Here is a 24973-nt window from a genome sequence, read left to right as displayed (position 1 = left end):
TGGAGTGCTGCCCCCCAAGCCATTCCAGCTCCTCCTCCCTGGGTGTTTTGGTTTCCCTTGTTTTATCAGTTATAACCTTGTAACCTTGATGATGATGTCATTAAGAAGTATATGGGATAGCTGATTTATTTTTTTGTTGGCCAACCTGTCTTGCCCTTTCAGAGCAGCAACACTGTTTCTCACATACCTGCAGTCTGGCTGTGTGTGCTGCTAAAACCATGATTTTGGGACCATGGGCAGGTACAGTGGGTGGTGATCCGTGGCAGATATTGGTTGTTGCAGATCAGCCTGGCTTGTTGCTTACCATCTATTGCTGCTGTCTGGTCTCTGATAATGCTCAGAGTCCAGAGGAATCCAAGTTAGTTCAGGTAAGAACACGTAGGAATGAGATGTCAGCCTGTGTTTAGAGTTGGATTACTCGAGTTTGTGCCCTTTCTTCAAGAATGTTTTGTAATGCAAAGGTTAAAAGAGGTGACAGTTCCTTGTATCCTGGTGGCAAGTAGGATGACTTAGCCACTTACAGCATTGTGAAGCTTTCTCCCATTATTGGTTATAAAATCCCTAGAAAATTGCAATGGGAGAGGCTGTTAAATATTCTTTCTTAGATCATTACATACTTTGAGGTCTCAATACAGTTCTCATTGTCTTTATTTTCTAGATGGGGAAACTGATGTCCATAAACTGATAGCCTGTGGGTCACACAGCAGGTCTGCAACCGAACTGGGGCTCGGAGCGTGGTCCTTTATGCTCCAAACCAGTGTCAGTTGTCACACCACAGCTAAATGATGAAGGCAATTTTATTCAAGTGCACTCCATCTGCTATTCACCCATAGTCTGCAGCTAGAAAAGGAGTATTATTTTTTGCATTCATCTGGCAGCCAGAATTTCAGAACCAGGGATAGCTTTCCCCTAAGGACTTGAAAGGAAAACCTCCATTTGTTTCTCAAGAAGGCAAAGCAACAAGAAATGCTAATAGCCACAGTAGAGGGTCTCTCTCCTGGGAATGCATGAAGGTGTCTGTAACTGAGAGCAAACATCTCTGCACTCTGAGCTGCCACCACTGCAAAGCCTGCCAAGGAAATCTGTGTGGTGAAGACAGCACTAAATCCAGATTTTGAGGAGCCAGCTCCCCTGCCACCTCCATCTTATTTATAACAATCCAGAGAACAACTTCTGTGTTCAGTATTTAAATCCACTGCTTAAATTTTAAACGGAAAGCTTCCTTTACTCCTTGAGGATGATCCAGGATCCCTGGCAAATGGCAAAAGTCTTCAAGAAGGTTTGCATCACACAGTCAAGGTCAAAAATCAGATCACCCCTGTGGTCTCTGAGGTACCGCAGGTGATTTAAATGGTTTTTTCTTGGCTGGATCTGCCAGGTTTGTCCTGGTGAACCTTGTTGATAACCACCAAGAGGTGACATGCTGGCAGTGTCCCAAACCACGCTGAACACTTCCTAGTTATCCATGGTACCTCCATTGTAGCTCAGAGAAACCACTGAGCTTTGCTTTCCTGTGGCTTGTTTTATACCAAAGGGCCAGGATTCAGAGCGCTTGGGTTCTGCTTCCAGCTTAGGCACTGTCTGCTGTGACCTTAAATGTGTCTCTCTATACTTTGTGCATCTATTTCCCCACATGTAATGCAGAAGATATGTAGAAAGAGGCATTGCTATGCTACAGAGAAATTAAGAAGCCTTGTTCATTAGTTGTTGCAAAGTGCCTTGAGCTCCCAAGCTAAGCAGAGGCGATGTGCTGGAGATTCAAACTCCTGCACAGCAAGTGGTGTTGCACATAAGATAGATCATGTTGATTAAGCAACAGCATTGCTTGATCTGTGGTGCATGGGACCCTTCTCTATTTTATGTGCTCTGCTAGAAGCATTGCCTTCTGGAAGGAGCTGCATTGGCGTGAGAAGATAAAATGCAGTCAGGGCCCTATTTGGATGTTAAAAGAGCTGTCTATAGGACTTTTGAGTCAACTTCTCTGAGCAATCTCATGCCATGTGTGTGGCTTCTTAAAAATGAAGGCACAGTAGTCCACCACAGTCCACAGGCTGGCACAACCAGGCCTTGGGGCTAAGTTTGGAATGGTGTCCTCAAGTCCTCTTGCACAACTCTCTTCGATCTCCACCTGAGCTTGTGCTTTCTCCTTAACCTGCCTTTCCTTTAATTTCTGTGCCTCCTCATTTGTGGTTTCTTTCCTCTCAATCAGTTGCCTGGCTGACCTCTGTGTTACAGCTTCCAGCTCTGCTTTCCACCTGATATTCCCTGTTAAGGTAATTCTGTGTTGGAGAAAGATGTCATCTTTCTTTGGAAGTCTGTGTTTTCAACAGGGTCAGAGGTGCAATCCGCCCTGGTGCTTTTGCAAAAGGACAGTCATTGTGGATCCTGCTGTGTGAGATAATGCCATTCTGAGAGAAAATGTGTCTATTTTAACTGCAGCTGGGAACCCATGAGCTGGAGCCATGCAGATGTTTTTGGTGCAGTGGAGAGAAACCAGGGGTATTACACCACCCAGCAACATCAGCAAGCTTGTGGGCTCCAGCGCCTCCTTTGAGACTACTGGGGATCTGGTACAGCCATGAACTCCCTTCTCTCAGCCAAAACAGCTGAGGAAGGACTCTTAGGAGCTGCCTTCAGACTCTTTTCTCCTTCCATCTCTTTGTTCTGGGGATGAAAGAGGCCCCCACACAGCTTCCCTGTCTCAGACCCTGCAAGCATCTGCCCTGTTCTCTGCTCTCTTCTCCTTCAGCTCCAGGCGCCATTCGGGCCCCTGTGTTAGGCACTGCAGAGCAGTGGCTAATTTGGATTTGGATGCTAATTAGAAATGAGCAGATTGAGTGGAAAGCACTTAGCCAGGGTTAATCAGCAGTTAAGTGGCCAGCCCAGACAAGCTCCCAATGGCTGTGCTCAGCCCAAAGGAGTGGGCATGCAGCGTTTCCTGCTGAGTTTACTGAAAACCCAGCTGCCCTGGTCTGTGAAACAGGCCCTTGGCTTGCCACACATTGTCCAGCCTATGCTGGCAAAGACATTTCTGCAGGTTACCTCAGGAGGCTGCATCCTCTTTTCTCACTGCTTTGATGGGATGCTGGAAAGAGATGGGCAGGAAGGGGAACCCAGTTCCCTACCCCAGGGGTGTGCAGACTTTCGATGTCCATTTGGATTACAGTAATTTTCATTTCCAAATGGGAGGGAATGCAGAGGATGCTAGCCACCGGAAAGTAGGGTAGCCACCAGAAGGTGCAGCATGTCAGAGTCAAGATTCTGTTCATTTCTTGGGTAGTCTCTCTTCTCTGTCACAAGAGAACAGATTTTGTTGTGTATGGTAGATGTATGAAGCTCCTACCATCACATTGTGCTGCTTCTGGAGCTTTTGGCCCTGGCATTGCAGAAAACTTCCCTTGCGTGTCCCATCATTGGCACCCGGCCCATAGGTTGAGGACCCTGCTCTGTCCTACATGTCCTGCCAGAGTCATGCATGCTAGGAGAAAAAGCCTCCTGCCCAGGAACCAGAGCAAGTCATCGCTGAAGATACAAGAATGCAGGAGCCCCAGGAGTCATTTGGGCTTCTCTTCATCTAGGCATGATGAATAATAGTGGGAGATAAACCCCAAGAAATTGAGTCTTGCACCAGCATGCCATGGATGAGGTCTCTAGCACATTCCAAGCCCTCATGGAGAGCCTTGTTTTCCTTTGTGTATGTGTTCTTTCATAGCTTTCTTTCAGTTTCATAGGACACTTCCTTGCTCTTACTTAAAAGCAGCAATTAAAGATATCTGTGCTTGCCGTATCTACATCACTCACAAGGTCCAAAATCCCACTTCCAGTTCACTCTCCAGCTCTGGTTTACTGCCCAGGGACCTTTGAAAACACACGGCAGTTTTCACATTAGTTCTTGGACCTGTTTTCTCTTTCTTTTTTGCCTGTTTTATCCATCCGTCTCCTGCTGTGTCAGCAGTGTAAAGCAGGTTCTTGACCTTTGCTGTTGTGACTCAAAACTACCTTTTTAACACAAAGGTTACAATCTTCAGCCTGGTCATGTACAATTCATTCCAATCTCTGCAAGTCCATATTGGGTTATGTCTATGCACGAGATTTTTCATCTGTCTTACAATATTGCTGTAGGGTGTAACTGTCTTGTGGTGGCAATAAAAGTGACCCCTATTGCACATATGGTTGATCCTACATAAAAATCTTTTACCTATGTGTTTTATTTTGTTAGGGGAACCAGCATAAGCTGTAAAATCAAATGTGCTTTTTAGCTGGTGTAAATTAGATGTACTCTGGCTAAATGACACGTTTGTCGTGCTGAGCTGACCTCTTCTCCACAGCTGATTTTTTTTCATGTGTGTCATAGTTTAGTTAAATATATAGCCTGAAGGGGGGTCATCTGCTGCTGCTTTTTCTTCTCTCCTGGGGAAATTATTCTACCATCAAATTTTTCTGATATGAAAGCCCTTGCAGCCAGTTTGCCTTTGGTGATCTTTTACTTTCCTTTACATTTGCCCCTTCAGATCTCTCAGAGAATCTCTTTAGCCATAATAGCTTTTTTTCCGTTTTGTCAGACCATCACATTTATCAGCCTGAATTAACACTTCTGTAGTAACACTAATCACTGATGTATTATGGGTAGTGATAGGAAAAGGGGGAACATTTTTAAATAAAAGAGGGGACATTTAGATTAGATTTTAAGAGTAAACTCCTTACTCAGTGAATGGTGAGGCACTGGAACAGGCTGCTCAGAGATGTTATGGGTGCCTCATCTGTAGAAGTGTTCTAGGTCAGGTTGGATGGGGCCCCGGGCAACCTGATCTAGTGAATGGCATCCCTGCCCATGGCAATGGGTTTGGAACTGAATGGACTTTGAGGCTGCTTCCAACTCAACCCATTCTGTGATTTCTGTGGTTTCTATGATGCATTCCTTTTCAGCCTTCTCCTGAGGTCAGGGGCTGCCCATCTGCCCCTGGCTTGACACAGAGCCTCAGTGGTGGCACAGCACTGCTGTGAGCACCAATGCAGCTTGGGGAGGGTGTTTGAAAAGCTGCAGCTGAGCAGCCCTTCCCTCCCCATCTCCACAGATAACACCTGCCGCTTTGAGGATGAGAAGATCTGCGGCTTCGTGCAGGACAAGATGGACAATTTTGACTGGACCCGGCAGAACGCCCTGACGCAGAACCCCAAGCGCACTGTCAACACGGGGCCCCCCACGGACATCAGTGGCACGCCAGAGGGTAGGCACAAGGCTGGGTTTCCTTTGGCTTGGCAGGGGAGGCGGGGTGCACACCACCTCTTGTCAAGAGTCTTACAGCTCTGGGAGCTGATGGAGCGCTGATCTGCTTTCTACTTCACATGGGGTGCAGGGAGCAGGCAGTTAATTTGCATGTTACTGATTGGAATTAAACACACAATTAAAACACCCACAACTTTGTAGAAGGGAATAGTGTGAGCATTAGTTCTTGTTGTCAGCTAATTGCCTGATGCCTAATGCTCCTGCACTGTTTGATGCTTGTTTTGAAGAAAAAAATAGATAAACAACTAGGAGAATATCTCTAACACCTAGAAATGGCCCTGTAGGTTTTAGCAAGCTGTTTCCTCACAGAAATTTTCAGGGATGCAAACAGATCTCCTTAGTACCAAGCACAGAAGCATGAGGGACCAGACAGGAGCTGCCTGTGGGGCAGGAGGAAGCCTCACCTATAGCTGGAGGAGACTGGTGTTACGTATTACTCACCTTAGCTGTGTGTGGAGCACATGCTCCCAGTTTAAGTAGATACTACATCCCTCTTTCTGTAATAAGAAAAGTAAATTTGTATGCAAGCACATATCTTTGAATTCAGAAAAAAAAAAAAAAGGGAAACATCCAATGGCCCGCTAAAGAAATGGTTTCTCCCATTAGTGTTCAGTACACCCAACCTGACTGAGCATTGAAAATGATGTTAACAAATTAAATGGCTAGTCTCTTCTTCCCTGGGCTGTTAACAATTGCTTTGGTATTGTTCTCTTTAGACAACAATATTGTTCAGGCTAGGTGTACCAAATCCTCTCTCTGTCTACTTGAGGCAGAGAGAAATTAGTCTGGAATGGTTTCTCTTTCTGGTGTTCTCCTTGCACAGTGCAGTCAGCTCTGGGGCTCTTTGTCCACTCACACAGACGTGCAGGGGTTCACCTGCTACGTGTGCCCACAGCAGGTCTGCAGATGCCTGTCTCTCCTGTGTTTCCCTAAATACTGCCGAGGCAGGAGAGGCACTGGGGTGTCCTGCAAGTGTCTCTGGCTGGGATCACAGTGGCACAGAGCAGTTGGGCACAGCAAGGCCGTGTCTCCCAGAGGAGGGGTGATCTCCCAGCCACACTGGCATCCCATCATTTGGAGGAAGGGAGAGCCAGTGCACACTGCCTTTGCCCAGCTTTCCCTCTCCTTCTGCAGGTTATTACATGTTCATCGAGGCGTCCCGGCCCCGGGTGACAGGAGACAAAGCCCGGCTCATCAGCCCCCTCTACAATATCACTGCCAAGTATTACTGTGTCTCCTTCTACTACCACATGTACGGGAAGCACATCGGTGAGTCCCCTCTGGGGAAGGGTAAACTTAGCCTCCTGTGGGCTCTTGGGGATGATCTCCAGCCTCTTGCCCCAGCAGCTGTGCCTACGACCAGCAGTTCCAGAGGGTGGGAGTCCTACTCCACTATTCCAAGCAGCAGGGTGGGCTGCTGCACTCAAATACTTGTCCCATAGCCCAGCAGTGTCAGGGCTGTGAGGCTGTCAAAGGCTATGCTTGGGGCAGCACCTTACAGTCAGTCTGTCCATTGGACAGGAGAGGGTGAAGGGGCTTTGTGAACCAGAGAGCTCTGGGGTGGCCACAGCTACATTGGGGTGTGCAGGATGTGTGTTCCCCCAGCTGGGCCAAGGGGCTGCCTGCTCTGCCTGGCTCTCTCCTCTCGTTGCTGTAAGCCTCAAGCGCAGCGAGCACCACAGAAGCGCCTGGCACACTAATGAGTTTCCATATCCAGTCAAGGAGCAACTGCTAATTCGTCACCTCTTGATTATAATTTCATTAATTTGAATAATAGATGCACTCTTCGCACAGCACACAGGGTTATTAATCACCTGCTGGACTAGAGCCTGACTGAAAAATCAGAGCCCAGGCAGGAATGTGTCCGCCCTTCAATAAGTGGGGTTAATTAACCTCTCTCTGCTCAGTACTGCAGATGTCATTGGGAGGGAACATGCTCCTGAGTCTGGCCACATCTCTGTGCACATGTGGCACAGCTGAGAGGTTAAACTGCAAAATCTGGGCAAGGCTGAAACCCTGACACCATGTGTGTCAGGGCTAGGAGCTGGGCTGCAGTTCACTGAGCAGGTCTCCATCTGTGTCAGTGTTTTGAGGGTTCATATCTGCTCTCTGCACTTGGAATTGGGCTAGGTCAGAGGTGTTTTCACACACCTGGATTCCCCCTGGAGACAGGCTGCTCCATGTTGTACTCATGCCAGCAGTGGCAGCTTGCTCAGGCAGAGCACTGACAGTTTTGGCTCACACCAGATTTTCCTGGAGCTGCTCATCCTGCTTAGCTGACAGAGTCCAGCTGCTAATGCTGTCTGGCAAACTCATGTGTTCCCTGCAGCTGACCCTTACAGTAAGTCAGCTCTGCTGCCTTATTCCTGCTCATCCTCTCCTGGAGGCTTGGAAAGGGCATCATTCTTTGATGAAGAGTGGCCCAGACATCATTCTTTGATGCAGATTGGCCCAGAAAAAAAAATATATATAGGGAGAGGAGGCCTGTCTTGAATTTTTTCTTAAGTCAGATTCTCACGTTCATTTCAAGGTGAAGTAAAAGCTCAAAAGTAAAATCAACATTTTTTTGATTTTGGAAAAGAGCTCAGTTTAATAGTTCTTTTGTGGTGGTCTGTCTGGAGATGGGGTGGACTGGACATGCCAGAGAATCAATTCATTGCAGGTTTTTTTTGTTTTGTTTTTTTTTAGCAGTTTAACTCTTTATTGATGTGCTCTACCCACAAATTGCCCAAAAGTGATGATGACTCCTAAGAAAGCCTCTAAGTGTCATTTTCTGTTCCTCAGCTTCAGACACCTTTTCTATCTTTTGTTTTTTCCCTTCATACCCAAGGTTATGGCCCCTGTTTGATCTCTGTTTTTCCTCTTCTTGTACAAAGGCTGCTAAATTTCTGTGAGGTGGATAGAATCTTAAATGCTATATGATTTCAATGGTGGGTGCTGCTGAGCTGAGAGCAAATTTTAAAATCAGACTGATTAGACAGAGATTGAAAGAGAATGAAATGAGAAAAAAAGTTCTTTTTTTTCTTGGCCTGTGAAATACACAATGTGTTCCAGCAAACCCACCATATATCTGCCTGCTAATTGAAACTCAGTGCCTTGATACCAGGCTTGATGCCCTTACTGGCTGAACTCCTCTCAGAGTTCTTAGGGCAAAACAAGTTAATTCAGGTCTTCTTCTTCAGCCCTGGGTTAGAGGAGGGTGTAGGACTCAGTAGGACTTCTCCTGCAAATGGAGAAGACAGACCCTACCCTCCCATCCATCTCACATGTGCAACAATGTGGAGGCAAAGGTGGGGTTGCTGCACTCCTGAGCCATGCCTTGCTTCCCACAGACCCAGCCATCCCTGATGCCTGCAGTCACGGCCACAACCCCTGGCTCACCTAGTGCCAGGGCAGTCCTGCCAAGGCAGGTACCAGCCAGAGTGTATCAGATTGCTCCTGTCAGCAGAAAATGCCAGCAAGAGAGTGTCTCCCATCCCAAACCTCTTCTAGCAGCTCCAGCTCCATCGTGGAGCAAACTGAAGCTCTGTCACTACAAAAAGTAGCCGTATAAAATCCCGACATTTATTTATTTTTTTAATAACTCTTTTATTACCTTTTTTTCCCCTCCGCTACAGAACTTGAAAGCTGGTTTACTCTCACAATTTGACTATAAAATATCCGTAGCCATCCAGGCAAATCTTCCCTGGGAGAGTTCCCAGACACTACTCGTTTATAATAGATATGACGAAAGAGAGAAACAGAATACAAATGCACTGGTTGTAGCCATGATATAAAATATTCAGTGACTAGCAGAGTAGGATGCTGTTGAATATCTCTCAGCTGATGAGAGAGCAGGAAGAAAGGGAGCTCCCTGGAGGCAATCCCCGTTCTTCTGAAGTTATTTGGTCATCTTTTTCTTCCTCTGGCCTCATCTGCAGCAAGCATTCACATTGCCCTATGATCCTGCCAGCCCCAGCACAAAAATCAGGGGGAGGGGAAGAAAAGAAATCCCATTTCCACCAGGCATTCAAGAACAAGAGTGTCTTACTTGCAGCTGGCATGGAAATGTCAAATGAGGCTCAGTTGGTTGGAGCCTGGTGCTAATGATGCCATCGTCGTGGCATCAATCCCTGTGTGGGCCATTCACTTAGGAGTTGGACTTAATGATCCTTGTAGGTCTCTTCCCACTCACAATATTCTGTGATTCTGTGTTTCTGAGGAATTGCTTGCTTTCTTCAGGGGAGGAAACTAGCCATGGCAGCTAGCAACTATTTGCCAAGTTCAAAAAGCCTCTTGCTTCAGCCATCAGACTCTTCTTCCTCCCTTCCCAGGGGCTGCATGAGAGGGGGATGCTTTAAGAGGACAATTTCCCTGACAAACTAGTTCCACCACAACCCCCTGCCATCTTTCTTTCATGCCTCCTAACTCAGTGGTAGCCAGGTTATGATCTGTGCAGCCTCCTGCTCACTGCTGGATGCTGCTGCAGGCCCTGCAGCAAGAAATGTCTCTATGGCCAGCTCGCAGGATGAAGGTTGCTGAGAGAGACATGGAAATTTCAGCCACTGAATGGAGAGTTAAGGGTGTGATTATTCCAGTGCTGACACAGACCTTATCTGACCACCCAAGCTAAGTCTGGTCTATATATAATCAAGATGGAAAGCTTCCAATGAAATTATAAAGTACTCATTGCTTTCTACAGCTTCTTGAGGAGTAAAAGGGGGTGAAAAGTGCTGATCAGTGGTATCCAGTGACAAGATGCATAGGAATGGTTCAAAACTGCATCGGGGAGGATCAAATTTTTTTTTTAAAGGGTGGTCAGACACTGGAATGGGCTTCCTAGAGAGGTGATCAAAGTGGTCAGGCAGTTGATGGTTGTAGGTCCTTTCCAACTTTCCTTTCATTTCCCTTTTCTTTTTTTCTCTTTTACTCTATTCTAAGATCCTATGAGGAACAATGCTGGGGACTGATTGAGAAGGATTTTGTTTCTGAGTCACTGGAAACAATGAGATTTGATCAGATTGCTTGCCGCAGCATCTGAGTTCAAGAAAGCCATGGCTGTTTCACAGAGGGAATTGGGTTGTGGGCAGGCCACTTACACAGGCAATGTCCCCAGTGAAGCCCTCCTGCTGAGGAGGAATCACAGGTCTGGAAGGCCTGCCAAACTGAATTGCTTCTTTACTTCTTCAACTCAGATCAGACAATCAGTGCAAAGGTGTGTCTAATAGGCCGTGGTGGATGATCACACGTAGGAGCCAGTGGGTGCCATGTGCCTTGTTTCTGACAAGTCATGTTAGTCAGAGCTGTCAGGTCACACAGATTGAGAGGTGTTGGTTCTGTCAAGGAAAAACCAGCTTGAACCACAAAGGCATCATTTTTGTGAGATTCACCATCATAGGTCCCTCGTTCCTACCCAAACTTTGTTTATGAACACATCCCCCTGCTACTGCGCAGTAATACAGGCGGCACCCTGGAGGTAGTTGTGTTCTTTTGGATGCATGAAGTTTGCCTTATATAGAAATATAGAAATATAGAAGTTTGCCTTATATAGAAACATGTAGTTCATTAAATCCATGCCATTATCTCCAGTGCAATTACTCTACACAATAGGGATTACATCACTGGATTGATTGAGGAGAGGCTAATTTTCCTTATGAGTATGATTTACTTCCCTCTAGGCTCTTGAAAACAGGTTGCAGTTAGAGTTAAATGAAGAGTTTGTAATGAAAAAGTGTATTCAATTTTTTTAATACTCATTCTTTTTCACTTATTCAGTTGTGTTTGTTGCCATCAATAGATACGTATTTGACTAATGATCTGTTAAGAGATCCAGCACCTTCCTGTGGGCTGTGGTATGGACCCTTTGGATAGATTGTGGTCTCTTCTAGTAGTATCTGCATGGGTTTTTTGGGAGGTTAGTCAAATACCATGATTGTGAGCAAGGATTTTAAATACCTAGCGAGAAGACCACGTATTTGTAAAGTGTAATTCAGCCTCTGTAAGTTCAATACAGTGACTTTGAACCAAAGACAGATTAAGTCATTGTTTCTCTAAAGAATTCTGTGACCTTTGGATTAAAGGCATAGATTTAAAGATTATTAAGACCCAATGGTACTGATACATCATTTAATCAAACTTCCTGCATAACCAAGGGCAGAGAATTCCTTTCAATTACTTTTGCTGGAGCAAAATAAAATAAATATAGTAAATAGTAAATACTATGTGTCTATACCTTCATTGGATGTTTACTTACAAAGAGCAACAATGACATGTTTGATATATAGGATTGGATCATCCCTAAGCCAAAGAGCTTAACATCTAAAGAAGAAGACATGGAGATGAGGGAAAGGTGTTCAGATGTGGATTGGCTACATGTCATTTTCATTCCACAAATATTGTGTCTTCATGTTGATGCAGGCATTCTGTTTAGTACCTTGAATGTGGGTTCACTGATCCCTGCCTTTCCTTGCCCCTCACTCAAAGGGCATCAGTGAATCAAGTTCCCAGCGCAGATAGGCACTGAAATGTTACTTTCTTCAAAAACCCTCTTCTGTCTTACCAGTTTGACTGGTAAGACATCTGACTACTTTCCTGCTGCAGGTTTTGTTGGGAAGGCTGTTGGAGCACAGATTGCTGGCACCCATTCATTTGCAGATGCCCTGAATCCCCACAGATTTTCTTTGCTCCTGATCACCTCCCTGGAGACAGTTATTCCTCTGATGGACCTTTGCTGTGATTCCCCCTCCCTTCATTTAGCAGAACATCTTTCCATTCAGACTTTAATCACAGCAGCAGCCTTGTGTGAAGTTGAGGAGCTGTAAGGACATTCTGCAACCTGATCAACTCCTGAGACATCAGGTGTTGCATCAATTATTCAGACTCTGAAATTTATATATACAAAACTTAACAGACACTGAAGAGGAAACAGGAGCTCTCAGAGCATATCTAGCTGCTTCTTTAGCACTCCCTTGTCACTCTTCTATTCTCTCCATAGACCATTAATTATTTCACTGCTGGTCATTGCAGGTGCACATCTGGACACGCCCCTGGGTGTTCTGACAGGAGAAAGGCTATGGGGACAGAGTGCAAACTATGATACCCTACTTGTGCATCCATCCCTATCTGTACTTGAACTTCAACCAGACATGATTTTGTAATGTATGGAAATGCATCCCAGAAAATCAAAGAAATGCTCAACAAGTGTCAGTCACCACCATCACTGCTAGGAGTGACCTTGTCTCCCAAAGGGTGACAGGCACCCCAACACTTGAAGGAGTTTGCAGGTGCAGGTTTGGAGTCTCACGGTCGCCTTGAAGCTTTGTGGTGCAAAACCACAAGGCATGAAATGGGGAAAGTCTCTTGCTATGATGCATCCTATAATGCATCCCAGCTATAATGAGCTCAAAGCTGGGAGCACAGCCTGTTCTAACAAACAGCCTTCCTGCAGCAAATCACTTTCAAGGCCTGAGCCATTCATCCTCTCACATCTCCCTGGGTCAGGCAGAGGATGAGGCCAGAGAACAGCTTTTGAGTGGTGTCCTCAGTTCAGCAGGAAGAATATGTGATCTCAGCTGCTCCTTCCTGCTGTCTCGCTGGCTTCAGCGTTGCAGTAAAACAGCCCATCTGCTCCAAGCCCTGCAGCACTGCAGCTGCTGTGCTTGGCTCCCGGGACTGAGACACCACGGACAGGGTGATGATGGGGAAATAGGGAAATTGTTAATAGGGATAGAGAGGAGACAGGCAAAATTTTCCTCAGCATAAGTATATCCATGTCTGCAGGGGTTTTGTCAGCAGCCGTTTCACACACATCTTTTGTATTCTGAGGGCTCTGGGAGGCTCCCTCCTCTCTTGCTGAGGTCTTTGCAGAGCCTGCCCTCAGAAAGGAGACAGGCAGCGTCCCCTGTCTGGCTGTTGTGCTCTTTTAAACCTGGCAGTGTCTATGAAGCAGGCTTTGTTTAGCTCGTTGGAGAGTGCTGAGCACAGTGTGTGCTCTCAGCCTGAGAGCTGAGCACATGAATTCCGCAAAGGACCCAGCTGTCTCTGGTGCCAAAGATCAAAGGGCCAGTTATCAAAGCTGGGAGGAGAGAGAGCATTGCCTGAAGGCATCTGGGCATGTCATGAAACAGAGGGTGAACAAGGAGCAAACAGACCTCACAAATGAACTATGGTTCACTCTGGTTCTTGAGTCTGCAAAATTGGTGGGAAAAGTTGACTATATGTGAACTCCTCCTTGCTAGGTTTATCTGTCTTGGTCTGAAAAGACAGGTGACTGCTAAGGAAGGCAGGAGCCTCTCTTGAATTGGAAAATGTAAACTTCCTCCCTCCGAATTATTACAATTTTGAAGTTAAGGGGCTGTCAGGCAAAGGTATGGAGTAGGAATAACAGTTCTTTATGAGGAAAAATAATAAAGGAGAAAACAGATAAAAATGCAATAATACCAAACAACACTGACAGAGCCAGAATATGACCTGACACTCTGTTGGTCAGGATGTTGGTAGCAGTCTTATTAAATGGTGGCTGCAGTCCTTCTGGAGCAACAGATGTGGTTCTGTTGTGGAGGGTTGTGTTGTGCTTCTGTTGTGTTCTGTGTGGTTCTGTATGTGTTCTCTGTAGAAGAGTGTAGTTTTCCTCTGAGGGTCCAGTGGTGGTGCAGATGGGCCTGGTCTTCCTCTGGGAATCCAGTGGAAAGAGGCTGCTCTGGTGTTCCAAACCTCAGATTATATCCAGGTAGGAATGCTTGGCTCCTCTCCCTAGGTGGAGTGTCTCACAACAGGATGATGTAATTTTATCAGACATGCAGTGAGACTCAATGGCCCATTAACAGAATATATCTCCCCAAAGCAGGATGGGTCGTGGAAGAGATAAAGAAAACTGCTCTACCTGGTTTTAACAGGCGGCCCGATTAACAGAGGATAACTGCCCCACCTCCAACAGATGGCAATAGAACACACATCCCCAGCCACATCTTGCGTTTGAAACCTAAGACATTATCATAGTCTTATTTTTAATGGTTGGACTTGATATTAAAGGTCTTTTCCAATGTTAACAATTGTATGATTTTCCGCCGGGCTGGCCTCTCCTCTAAAGTAGTATCCAGAACTTTGGGGGACCAGCAGCTACAGTAGGAAAGAGGGAAGGAGCTGCCGCCATCGGCATCTTCCCATCCTGCTTGCCAGCAGCTGCACAGAGAAATGAAGGAGACCATTTATTTCCCTGCCCAGCCCCTTGGCTCCCCTGGCCCTGCCTGGTGCTGAGTCAGCAGCAGCACTGGGCTCCTACACAGCCATGGCCCCAACAAGTGACCAGCTCTGAACTCACCCCTAAGTTGCCCTTCCTGTGCCCTCCCTCTGTTTTGTTCTAGCTGCATATAAGATGGGCCTTTGTTCTTCTGAGATAGCATAAATTTAACATTATGGAGCATGGAGATTTTTTTCTCCTTCTTTTGAATTTCTTAAACCACATCCTGTTGTCCACACATAGAAAGCCTCTTGCTGGTAACAAACAGCCTCTCAGGGAATTTTCCATGAAAAGGGGTGCCAGGATTTTGTTCTATAAACACAGTATCAAAGATGGAAGTCTTGTATCATTCATCTCTCTATGCTAACAGTTTGTCTAATTAGTCTGGTGGATCAAATGAGCAAAGGAGCTCAAGCATAGCTCCATTGTGAGTCTGCTCCTGCCATATCACCATCTGCTCTCTATGTACACAGACAGGTGGGGATATGCTGGAGAGAAGGAGCTATAGCTGTAGCTTGCCTGCCTTCCTCCCATTATTCCTCATCATGAGACAGCCATGACAATACCACTGCACTTACCCCACTGTCTGCAGGGCCCAGGTCCCCCCTGCCCTGTGTGTCTCCCCAGGAGCCCAGATATATGTCTGCTTTGCCTTTTTAGAGTGTTTTTGCTTCTCTGATGGTACATTTCCTCCATCCTCAAGTTCCCATACATGCCAGACTGGTCAGATAGATAGTGATGGATCATAGATCAATCTGTGCAATTGGCTTTGCCATGTCAGGGAATATTGCTTCAAGCCCAGCCTCATTTGATGATGGTTTAGGAGGTCAGAGGTGGAAATGTGTTTGTTTCTTTGGGTTTTTGAAATTCACAGCTAACTCCAAAGAAAATTCCCTGTAGCCATATATAAGTAATTTTCACAGGTTTGCTGTAGGGGAAACATTGCCAATCAAAACTTACTTTATTGCTCTTTATATCCCCAGAAAGTCCTAGATACAATAGGAAATGGGAGGCTTTGATTCCCCTGATTCCTTTCTCCACAGCCTCCCTACTGTACCAGAGCTTGGAGTGTCCCACAGCAATCACCTGGCAGCACAGGCTGAACGTTCTCCATGCCCGAATGCAGATGCCTTGTGAGTAGAGGTGAGATCATGGAGCTTTCCAAACTCTGACCAGGATGAGCTCTCTGAACCCTCCTGCTCGGAAGTTAGTGAAGTGGTGGCTGTAGAAACAGGTCTGTGTAGTGACCCTATGTGACTGCACACCAAGCTGAGAACAGTGAAAGACATGTAGAAATAAAAGTTCTCTGGAGTCAGAAGTGGAAAGCAGCCCAGAGGCTTTAATAGTCTTACTCCTCATATGTTAATGTGTGAAACATTCTGAGAGACTGTGAATGAGTAAATATGTCCTACCATGGCACAAAGACAACTTACATTCCTAGAAATTATGAGTCAGTACCACTTGGTATTATTTCTGCATCTCTATCTGTGCTACAATTGTTTTTCCACCCTCCTGCTCTCTAGCTCTCAGAGCAATAACTTTCCCCCCAGCTCTGTAACCAGCCTGATGCTGACTGCTATTCATTAACATCCATTTAAATGAGGGAGGAAGAGAGACCTGTGTTTGTTGTGGAGATTATAAACAGTAATAGATTCTTTCTGGAGACTGTCACTGGCTCCTGGTATTTGCCTGCACTAAGCTTTGGGCTTTTAGTTTCTGATCAGTGGCATTAACATTAAACACGCAAAGAAGTGCTGAGAGCCCCTGTCAGAAAATATAAGAGCTCTTTTCTCCCTGGATTGGTTTTAGTCCTCATTTTGGGTCTACAGGTGACTCTATTAAGCTGTGCAAGGTCTAAGTCCTCTCCACACCGTGAATCTCTTTCTAGCTACTGGATATCTCTTGCAATCGGTCAGCTTCTTATCTCAATCTATCTTGCCTGCACTGGAAATGCCATGGGAATTTCCATGGGGGCTTTCAGCCCTGAATTCCCACTTGGGTGCCAAATCTAAACTGGAGCTGCAACTGGGAATTCTCATCAACAGCTGATCTCCTGAGACTGCCCCATACTGGAGCAAGGATCTTACGGGAGTGCAGCAGGCAGTTGCAGTGAGACCAGGCTGCGTGCCAGCTCCTGGCTGTGGATCCAACAGCCTTCCCTACCCATCCCACGGAGCTCTGCTGCACTTGGCATGGCACCCCATCTCTCAGTGTGTAGTGTCATCCTCCCTTTGCTTCCTTACTGCTCCAGCTGCCTGCCTTCCATCTGAGCCATGTAAACTGAGCTGCTCCTTAGCCTTTTCCCCACCCCATCACCCAAGAGAACTCCTGAGGAAACCTGTGCCTTCTCTGCCATCCCACACTGACTGTGCTGATGTCCCTGCCCGTACAGGCCCTGCATCCCTCCCACTGCTCCCTGTGCCAGCTCTTCTGGAGCTACACTGACATTCAGTGTGACAGCGAAGTCCCCATCCTGTGGAAACTGAGTGAAGACTTTTTTTCTGTTGTGAGAAGGTAACATTTAAAGGCATCCCTTGGGTTATTCTATCTGGCAGCACAGCTGGTCTTTTGTGTGAATGCCAGTCTTTTGAAATGCCAGCTCTGGTCTTCAAGGCAGCCAGCAGAAGGTACAGCTGGCTCTGCCTGTAATTAATTCCTCATCACTCATCACTTGCCTTTATTCTCCCTTTTGACTGGGAAGAAAGAATAATACAGATTACAAGACAATTGCAAAGATTGCCTTGTATGGGAAGAGGTAACAACAGGATTCTTGGTGTCCTGGGATTTCTGTTATTGTTTGTCTTTCTCTGGTCAGCTGGAGAGATATAGCAGCAGATAGATGGTCTAACTTTTTGTGTGCCTCACCAGCAGGTGCCCTTAGAAAGTGCCAGGCAGGGGAGATGGGGAAGGGGAAACAAGGAGAGAAATAGGCAACAAAACTGTCCAGCTGGCTTTGGACTCTGATAGAGGAAACCAGACATGATTGCAGTGTGAAACCAGGCAAAAAGGGTGACTGCAGCAACTGACACTGATGGGTCTTTCCCATCTCCGCTGATGAGGAATTGGAGATCAGGTCACACTTCAGTTCTTCAGTTTGTAAGCACTGGAAAGGAAGATGACTTGGAGACTCCCATAGTCCAAGTCTGCAATGTTTTATGGCTCTGCCTAGAGTGCAGATCTGGAGGTTCATTTACAGGTACCTCCATCACAGGCTATGTGCCCTTAACTTTACTGGCAATTGGTGGCAGACTGACAGGTGGTAGAAGGGAGTAAAGTAGAAGAGCTGCACAAATTTAACATCTACAACACTGTGGACTCAGTTCAGATGGGATAGAGGTTTCATCACTGTTTCTCATCCAGCAGCCTCTTCCATGCCTCCCAGAAGCATATTCCCAGTGACAGTGTTACTGGAAAATGGAGGTATTGTAGCTCCTTCCCAGTCTCAGGAAACCTCTGTAACTTAGCAGGGATTGCAGGTAGGGCTGTGAGAGCTGGCTGCCCTTCACAACTCTGACTGATTTCTAAGATAGCCATGGGATTGCTCCTCCTCTGTTGTGACCTTCAGTTTTCCATGTGTAGACAGCAGTGAAACACTGCATGTTGTGAGTAGATAAGGGGGATTCCTTTCCAATTGTAAACCATTTGAAGAATGTCTGCTTGTATTCAGTATTGTTGTATTAGGGAATTCAGGGGCCAAAAGGTTGTTTTTCCTGATGCTGCAAGGACACGGAGCTGTCAGCCAGGATGTGCTCAGGCTTGGTTTGGGTTTAGGCCAGGCATTCATAGCCAGTGCTTTGGAGGCACTAATTTGCATTCCAGATGCTTCTCTGGGTTTCTTTCTCTCTTGCCTTTGCTTTTTTCCTAGGGCATCAAAGTTCGTTTGCTGCGTGATTTGTCCCAGTGCTGACTACTCAGCCAGGCTATTGTGCAGCAAATCCTAGCTACAAGTCCCCAAATGAGGATAGAATAGACAATGGTTGTTTTTAATCCTTGCTTGCTAGCAGCTTCATATTAATTCTTCATTTGCTCTCAATCCCTCACCTCACCTGCCCTGGTGTCTGTAATTAGCTGCTCTGAGCACACTCCTGTTGACATTGATCTATGGGGTTATGTAGTTCCTGCGTGAGCTGTCAGTTTGGACAAGGGGATCCATGAGAACTAGGTATCCTTAGAGAGACTTTCCTTCATAGGAAGCTGCTGAGGGCAGGGAAGATGCCAAGAAATCAGCAGCTCAAAGCTGGTTTTGCCAGAGATTCCTGAAGTGACTTCTCTTATCTGTGGCACTGGGTTTCCAGGAGGGAGGTCTCACTGGCTTGGATCCCCTGAGGTTGTGCAGTGCCAGCTGGTCGAGAGAGAGAGAGAAACAAGCTATTTTTTTCCTTGTCCTGGGTTGTGGTGTGCATCCCAAACTGAATACCACCAGGGAAGGGGATTGGATATGCTGTTTATGTCCTGTCAGGCCTTCATCTAGTCTTCTCAGCTTGCTTTACAGTTAATGCTTTTAAATATTTCCAGACAATAATGTATTTGCTATCCTCATTTCACTACATTATATACATATTTCTTTTTTCAACCTTTTCTCGTAAGTCATTTGCTAAGAATCTAAACATTTCATCATCTTTATCATGATCTGAACTCCCTGCAATGTATCTCTCAGTTTCTGACAGCCAGGTGCTTGATGGGAGTATTTCCAGGCCCCTGTCCTTCACACAGTGCCCCTACGGTGGATGTGCCAAGAATGAAGGATTTGGGGGGATCGTGTATGAGGGGGGTTATACAGGAAAATCTGTTTCCCTGTCTCTTCCCCTGACCTCATTCCGCTGCCTATCCAAAGGGCATAGCCATGTGGGAAGGCAGCATCCCAAGTGCAGATAGCCTACAGAAGGATAAGTAAGGGTTACCATTTCCTCCATACTCTCAGGTATAATATATCTGTGTATGGAGACCAGAAACCCTGATGAGCAACAGCATAACTAGAGTTGTGATTGATTGATTTCTTGAGAAAAAAAAGTGTGTCAGGTCAACCCTGACTGAATGTTTAACTTTTTTTTTTTCACTGAAGCAAAAAAGAAAAATAAGTAATCTGGGGGCATACTAACAAAATGCTGCAGTAAGACAAACTGAGAGGGTTTTGCCTGTGGGTGTAGGGTAGGAAGCTGTGACACTGTTTTCAAAGTGAGAACTGGAAATGCTTTGAGATTTGTTGGCTTTGATTTTGGTTTCATGATAGACAAAACCTTTTGGGAATTGCTTTTTTTGAAAGAACTTGAAGTTGATTTGCAGGATCTTTGTGAACCTCTGAAAACATTGGGCTGGGATGGTACCAGGTGGTGTGGAACAGGCAACACTGGAGCTTCAAAGAACAGCTGTTCACTCCAAGGCTGCTCCCAGGGCAAGTGGTGAATGAGGACACTGGTCATATTTCCACAGCTGATGGCCAGGGAAAGAGCAGGGAGAGCCCTGGAAGCTGCATTGCATATTTCAGGTGTCAGTGGTGAACAAGGGGGAGGCAAACATGTGTTCTGGGCTCCCCATTTCAAGTGTAATGTGGAGAAATTGGTGGGGCCCAGCAGGACATCAGGATGGTCAAGGGCCAGGAGCAGACATCCTTAGGAAGAGAAGGGAGCTGGACTTGCTCAGTCTGGCAAAGAGGAGGTTGCTATCAGCCATTGGCTCCCAACTGTTTCAAGGGCAAATTCAAAGATAATGGAACCCAAATCTTTTCATAGTATTAGATTATATGATAAGGAACAGTGTCCACAACTGGTAGTGCTGGAGGTTCATACTGGACAGTAGAAAAACTTGGTTTCCTTGGGGAAGTTCAAGATTGGCCAGACAAAACCGTGCTGCCCTCATGTAGAGCAGGAGACAGCTTCAAGCAGGAGGTTGCATGGGATACCTCTGGAGGTCCCTGGCAGCTAGCATTTCTGCCAGCCCCTTCTCATGCCACCCCAGCCATGCTGCACACTGCTTCTTCCTCATCCTGCCCCTCTTTGTCTGAGTCTGTGCTTCCCTAGGAAAGGCCAGGTGGATGAAACATTGCCAGCGGCACTCACCCATGAACGCAGGAGAAAGCTGGCTCCCTTCAGAGATGACCGCTGCGGTTCTGCAGGCTGTCCCTGGGCCAGCTGGGGCTTACAGCCATGATTCGAGGCTAAGCCCAGAGCTGTGCCAGGAGCCAGCCCAGCAGGCAGGCTTGGCTGCCTGCCCCAGCATGCCAGAGGCCTGTTTCTCTCTTACAGGCTCCTTGAACCTGCTAGTTCGTGTGCGGAACAAGCGAGCCATCGACACCCAGGTCTGGTCCCTCAGTGGGAATCGGGGCAATGTGTGGCAGCAAGCACATGTGCCCATCAACCCGCCTGGGCCCTTCCAGGTAAGCCAAGCCCACAGTCAAGGAGCCACCTGCCACCTGCCCTGTCTGTGTGCCATGGATGTAGATTTCCTGGCAGACATCTTCCTCTGTAGCACGGGGGCCGGTGGGGCACAAGGGAGGGCACTGGGAGCTCTTGTGATTATGAGCTGGGCACTCTGCATGTGCTCATGGAGTTGTTCATGTGTACCCAGACAGTGGGCTGGTTTTATGGCTGAGGTTTTTACCCAACAGGCTACTTTGCTGCTGTAGGGTTGTTTGTGAGAGGTGCGCTGTACAGGCTGGTTAAGTTGTGGCACTGTGGCAAAATGCCCAGTGTGCTTTTGGATACTTCAAAATAGAATGTAGTTACTCTTGCAAGTTCTGTTCAGTGTTGGTTGGCTTGTTAGAGCAGGACACGTAAGAAAGCAGAGCTCTAATGCTCATTTATTATTGCACAGATGCTCAGTACAAAGAGGTTGGTCCCAAAAACAATGGGATCTGGCTTTCCAGAGCCTTTGAATATTGGAGAAATGGGAAGGAAATAATTCTCTTGGGGGCCTGAAAAGATCTGCTCTGTGTCCTGCTGACTTCTGCAAAGCCCTGCAGTGCAGGAAGGGCCCTCCACACCTGCAGCCTCACGCTGGGCTCTCTCCCATGCTCTGCTTGTAGATCATCTTTGAAGGTGTCCGGGGCACAAGCTACGAGGGGGACATTGCCATTGATGACGTCACTCTGAAAAAGGGAGACTGCCCAAGGAAGCCAATTGGACCGAATAAGGGTGAGACTGTGTCTGCCTCAGAGGCAAATAAGCTGGAAGGAGTGCATTCACAAATGCACATGCTAGGGCGCATTTCAGAGCATGCTGACGTGTTGGTGGGACTCAACGGGATGGCTGACCCCACCAGCAGAAGTCATCAGAGAGGCTGTCAGACTCTTGGGCTTGTTCTACACAGTCAAGAGTTAGCAAGAGGCAAAGGAACAACCAGGAGGTGTCATCCCCAATAAGATAAGGACTTCTGCAATACCTCATTTCCTGGAAACTCTAGTTATGGAAGCATTTCCTGGAAACTCTAGTTATGGAAGCTTTGAAAAGAGAAGGACCTTCTGCAGGTGTTAATGGCCTCTGTAGTGTTAAGTCAGTCCTACTCTGAGAAAAAAACTATCTGCACTTTGGGGTGTGGAACAAGGGAGGGTTGTGCTTCTTTCCATTGCCATCTGAGCAGAGAGGCATAGCCAGGCTAAATCCCACCAGCCCCTTTCCAGTCCACCCTCATAAACTGATGCCAGCACTGCAGTAATGGAGACAACTCCGCTCTCACTAGGGTGCACCATGGATTGAAGCCCTGGCGAGGTGTGTGTAAGCAGTACATAGGCATTGGGTGGGAATCACTGGTGTGCCATCTGCCATAGTCCTGCCTGTGCCCTCCGTAGCATGCCCCAGGTGGGCCAGAGAGCAGATGTTCAGGGTATGCAAACCAGAGCCAGACAGGCACTTAAGAGCAAGGTTCAGTTTGGTTTATTTTTTTTGAAGCAAGAAAACCTTCAGCATAAGAGTCACTTCTAGCAATTTTCTTAACTCCAGAGATGAAAAGGGAAACAAAAGTCAGAACACTCTAAAATTTTCAAAATTTTAGGTGCAGTTAAAGGTCTCTTTTAGCCTAGGGTATAACCATAACACAACGAGAGTCTTTTGTTTGACTCAGGTTGAAAGTTCTGGGGAAGAAAGGATTGGATTGCAAAAGAGTCTAAGACTCAACCTTTTTTACAAAGTTAGTTGTGGGGACCTTGAGAATGTCAAGGAAAGGCTCAAAGTATCTTCCAAAAGATCAGGGAACTCTCTGTCCTTCAGGGTGGGAGAAGACATAGATGTGTACCGACTTGTTTGATGAGGTCTGTATCTGTCCCATCACTAATTCTCTTTCTCTCTTCTCGGCTGGCAGCTGTTGCTCTTCCAGGAAGCGGCGTCCCAGCCCTGCACAGCCCTTGGCTTTGTGGCCCATTGACTTTCTTCCTTTACATGCTGCTCAGATGATGGCAAGCGAGCGCTCCTGTCTTCGGACCAAGACATTCCTGCTCCTTTCCTACTCAGCCACCTCTGCTCCTCTTCCTCCCCTCCTCACTGGCACACCAAAGTGTCCATATGTTACCAAAGACTGACAGGCATGACCATGCAAAGGGATCTGGTTCAGAACTGGAGCACTCCTTGAGAAAGTCATAATGTCTAGAACAAAATTTAAAAATAAAGACAAAACTTTTTTTAAAAAGCACGTGCACGAGAGTGAGAGAGAGAGAGAGAGAGGAAGGAAAGAAATACACATGGAGAAAAGAAGGAATGACATACAAAAAATGGGAATGAAGAAATGTGAAGAGCAAATGAAGGAAGAAAAAAACCACACCCATCTTTCCTTGGGAATGTTGGACAGGGCTTCCTCAGGGAAGTGCGAACTTGTTTTAAACAAACAAACAAAAATATATTAAAGCACAAATTTCTACCAGAACAGTTACCTTCTTTGCTGCAGAGCCCACAGCTTAGTGGATGATATCCTGCAGTACTCCCCTTGTCTCCTCATGCTTTCCCACTGGCTGGGGCTGCCCCACTCTGGCTGCAGCTCCCTGCAGTAGCACCGGCCTCGTCTGTGGGGCAGCAGCCGCCCCGCATGCCGGCGGCCGGAGCGCCTTTCCTCGCTCCGCATGTGCTTCAGTGTCTCCTTCCATCCACATCTTCCAGGCTCTCATGTACTTAATTGCCCCCAGTGTGGTTTGCTTTGGCCTTTCCCCACCACTCTGTGCTTCTCATCCCCCAGCCTGAAGAAGATGGAGCAAGGAAGGGACCGATGACATGGACCACGCTGAGTGGTGAAGTCCTGTCTGGATCCAGCTGCAGCACGGGCCTCCAAGGGCCTCTTTCTGTCTTTCAGCACTCTTGCTGGATAGGGATCAGGTCTGAGCTACAGACAGAAAATCTGGTCTCTCTGGGGCTAAGGGATGGGATGTGACGGGATGGGACTGGAAGGGTGGAGCAGTTGCACATTGGCTTCCCCCTGTGAATATTGGGATGGCAACTGCCTCAGCCCTAAGCCCACAATTGCTTCTCTGCCTGTATTTTGTTACCTAGTTATTTCGGTTTTTATTCCATTACTTCCTTCACCTCAAGTTTTCTGGATTGTGGGAAGAGTCAGGCATTTAAATGTTCTTTAGCCAGGCAGCAAGTCCTGTGCTCATGACCCAGCCCCTGGGCTGGCAGTTCAGGCAGCTCCAATGCTGCCCTCTCACCTCCCAAGGCCTTTTGCCCGCACAGTGCATTCGCGGCGCTGTGGGCAAAAGGTGGCAACAGCATCACTGCTCAGGGCTGAGGTTGCTGAATTTTGTCAGCACATGCAGCCACACGGGCACTCAGCTTCCACTGCCAGGGCAGTGGGCAGAGGAGCTGAAAGGCAGAACAGGCAGGAAACTGCTCCAAGAAGGATGCAGGCAGGAAGTTGGCCTAAAAGAGGGGCTTGTGCTGAGCTGTGGTGCTGTTTGCCACTGAGGAACAAGGAAACAGGGATGGGGGAAATTCACCTTTTTCTTGATGGTATCATGAGTGGGTAAAGCTGGTGTTTCTCTCTGCTGCAGACCTGCAGCAGATCTGGCCCAACCTCCTCAAGGTGGAGGTACATGCTGCTCCAGATGAACCCCCAGGAGAAGGATTTGCCCTGCACCAGCCAAACAGGAGCTGGGATAGCCTTGATGCATCTGGAAGCAGCTCTGGGCATGACTTACCTCCCTGCACAGGGCAGAGTTAGCCCCACAAGGCTGTGATTTGGGGTTTACTAGCCCACACCCCCAATTAATTAAGTGCGACTCTTCCTCCTAAGGGATACCACATCCAAAATCCTTATCTGGAGCGCCACAGATAAGATAGCTGTTTCACTGAAGACCCAGTACCCAAGACACCTTACCCATTTCTGATTAATATATCAGCTTCTCTAAGACAGCCATGTTTGTCTGAAATCACCTGAATGTATTAACTGCCTCCTGCATTGCTCAGCTTCCAGCCATGGCTGGGGCCTCATTGCCTTCACTGATGGAGGGGGAAAGCTCTTGCTTAACTTCCAGGAGATCCAGCCACCATCAG

The 24973-nt window shown here is 47.0% G+C and overlaps 1 protein-coding gene across 5 annotated transcripts in view; it reads left to right on the top strand.

Annotated features, from left to right (window-relative positions):
* Positions 1 to 24973, top strand: part of MDGA1 (MAM domain containing glycosylphosphatidylinositol anchor 1) — a 214940-nt gene that overhangs the window by 116849 nt on the left and 73118 nt on the right. For 3 of the 5 annotated variants that reach the window (XM_038131762.1, XM_038131761.1, XM_038131760.1), the window contains exons 14-18: positions 5076 to 5228; positions 6422 to 6556; positions 20747 to 20877; positions 21526 to 21634; positions 22797 to 23203. In XM_038131762.1, the coding sequence (XP_037987690.1) occupies positions 5076 to 5228; positions 6422 to 6556; positions 20747 to 20877; positions 21526 to 21634; positions 22797 to 22888 (620 nt within the window). In that variant the 3' untranslated portion in view covers positions 22889 to 23203. Of the gene's footprint in view, positions 1 to 5075; positions 5229 to 6421; positions 6557 to 15547; positions 15648 to 16896; positions 16988 to 20746; positions 20878 to 21525; positions 21635 to 22796; positions 23204 to 24973 lie in introns of those variants that run through there. The other 2 variants (XM_038131763.1, XR_005256310.1) reach the window with 2 other exon arrangements.

The sequence above is a fragment of the Motacilla alba genome, chromosome 3 (genome assembly GCF_015832195.1).
Source record: "Motacilla alba alba isolate MOTALB_02 chromosome 3, Motacilla_alba_V1.0_pri, whole genome shotgun sequence".
NCBI lineage: Eukaryota > Metazoa > Chordata > Aves > Passeriformes > Motacillidae > Motacilla > Motacilla alba.
Note: the sequence above shows the minus strand (reverse complement) of the source record. Positions and strands in the feature narration are given on the sequence as shown.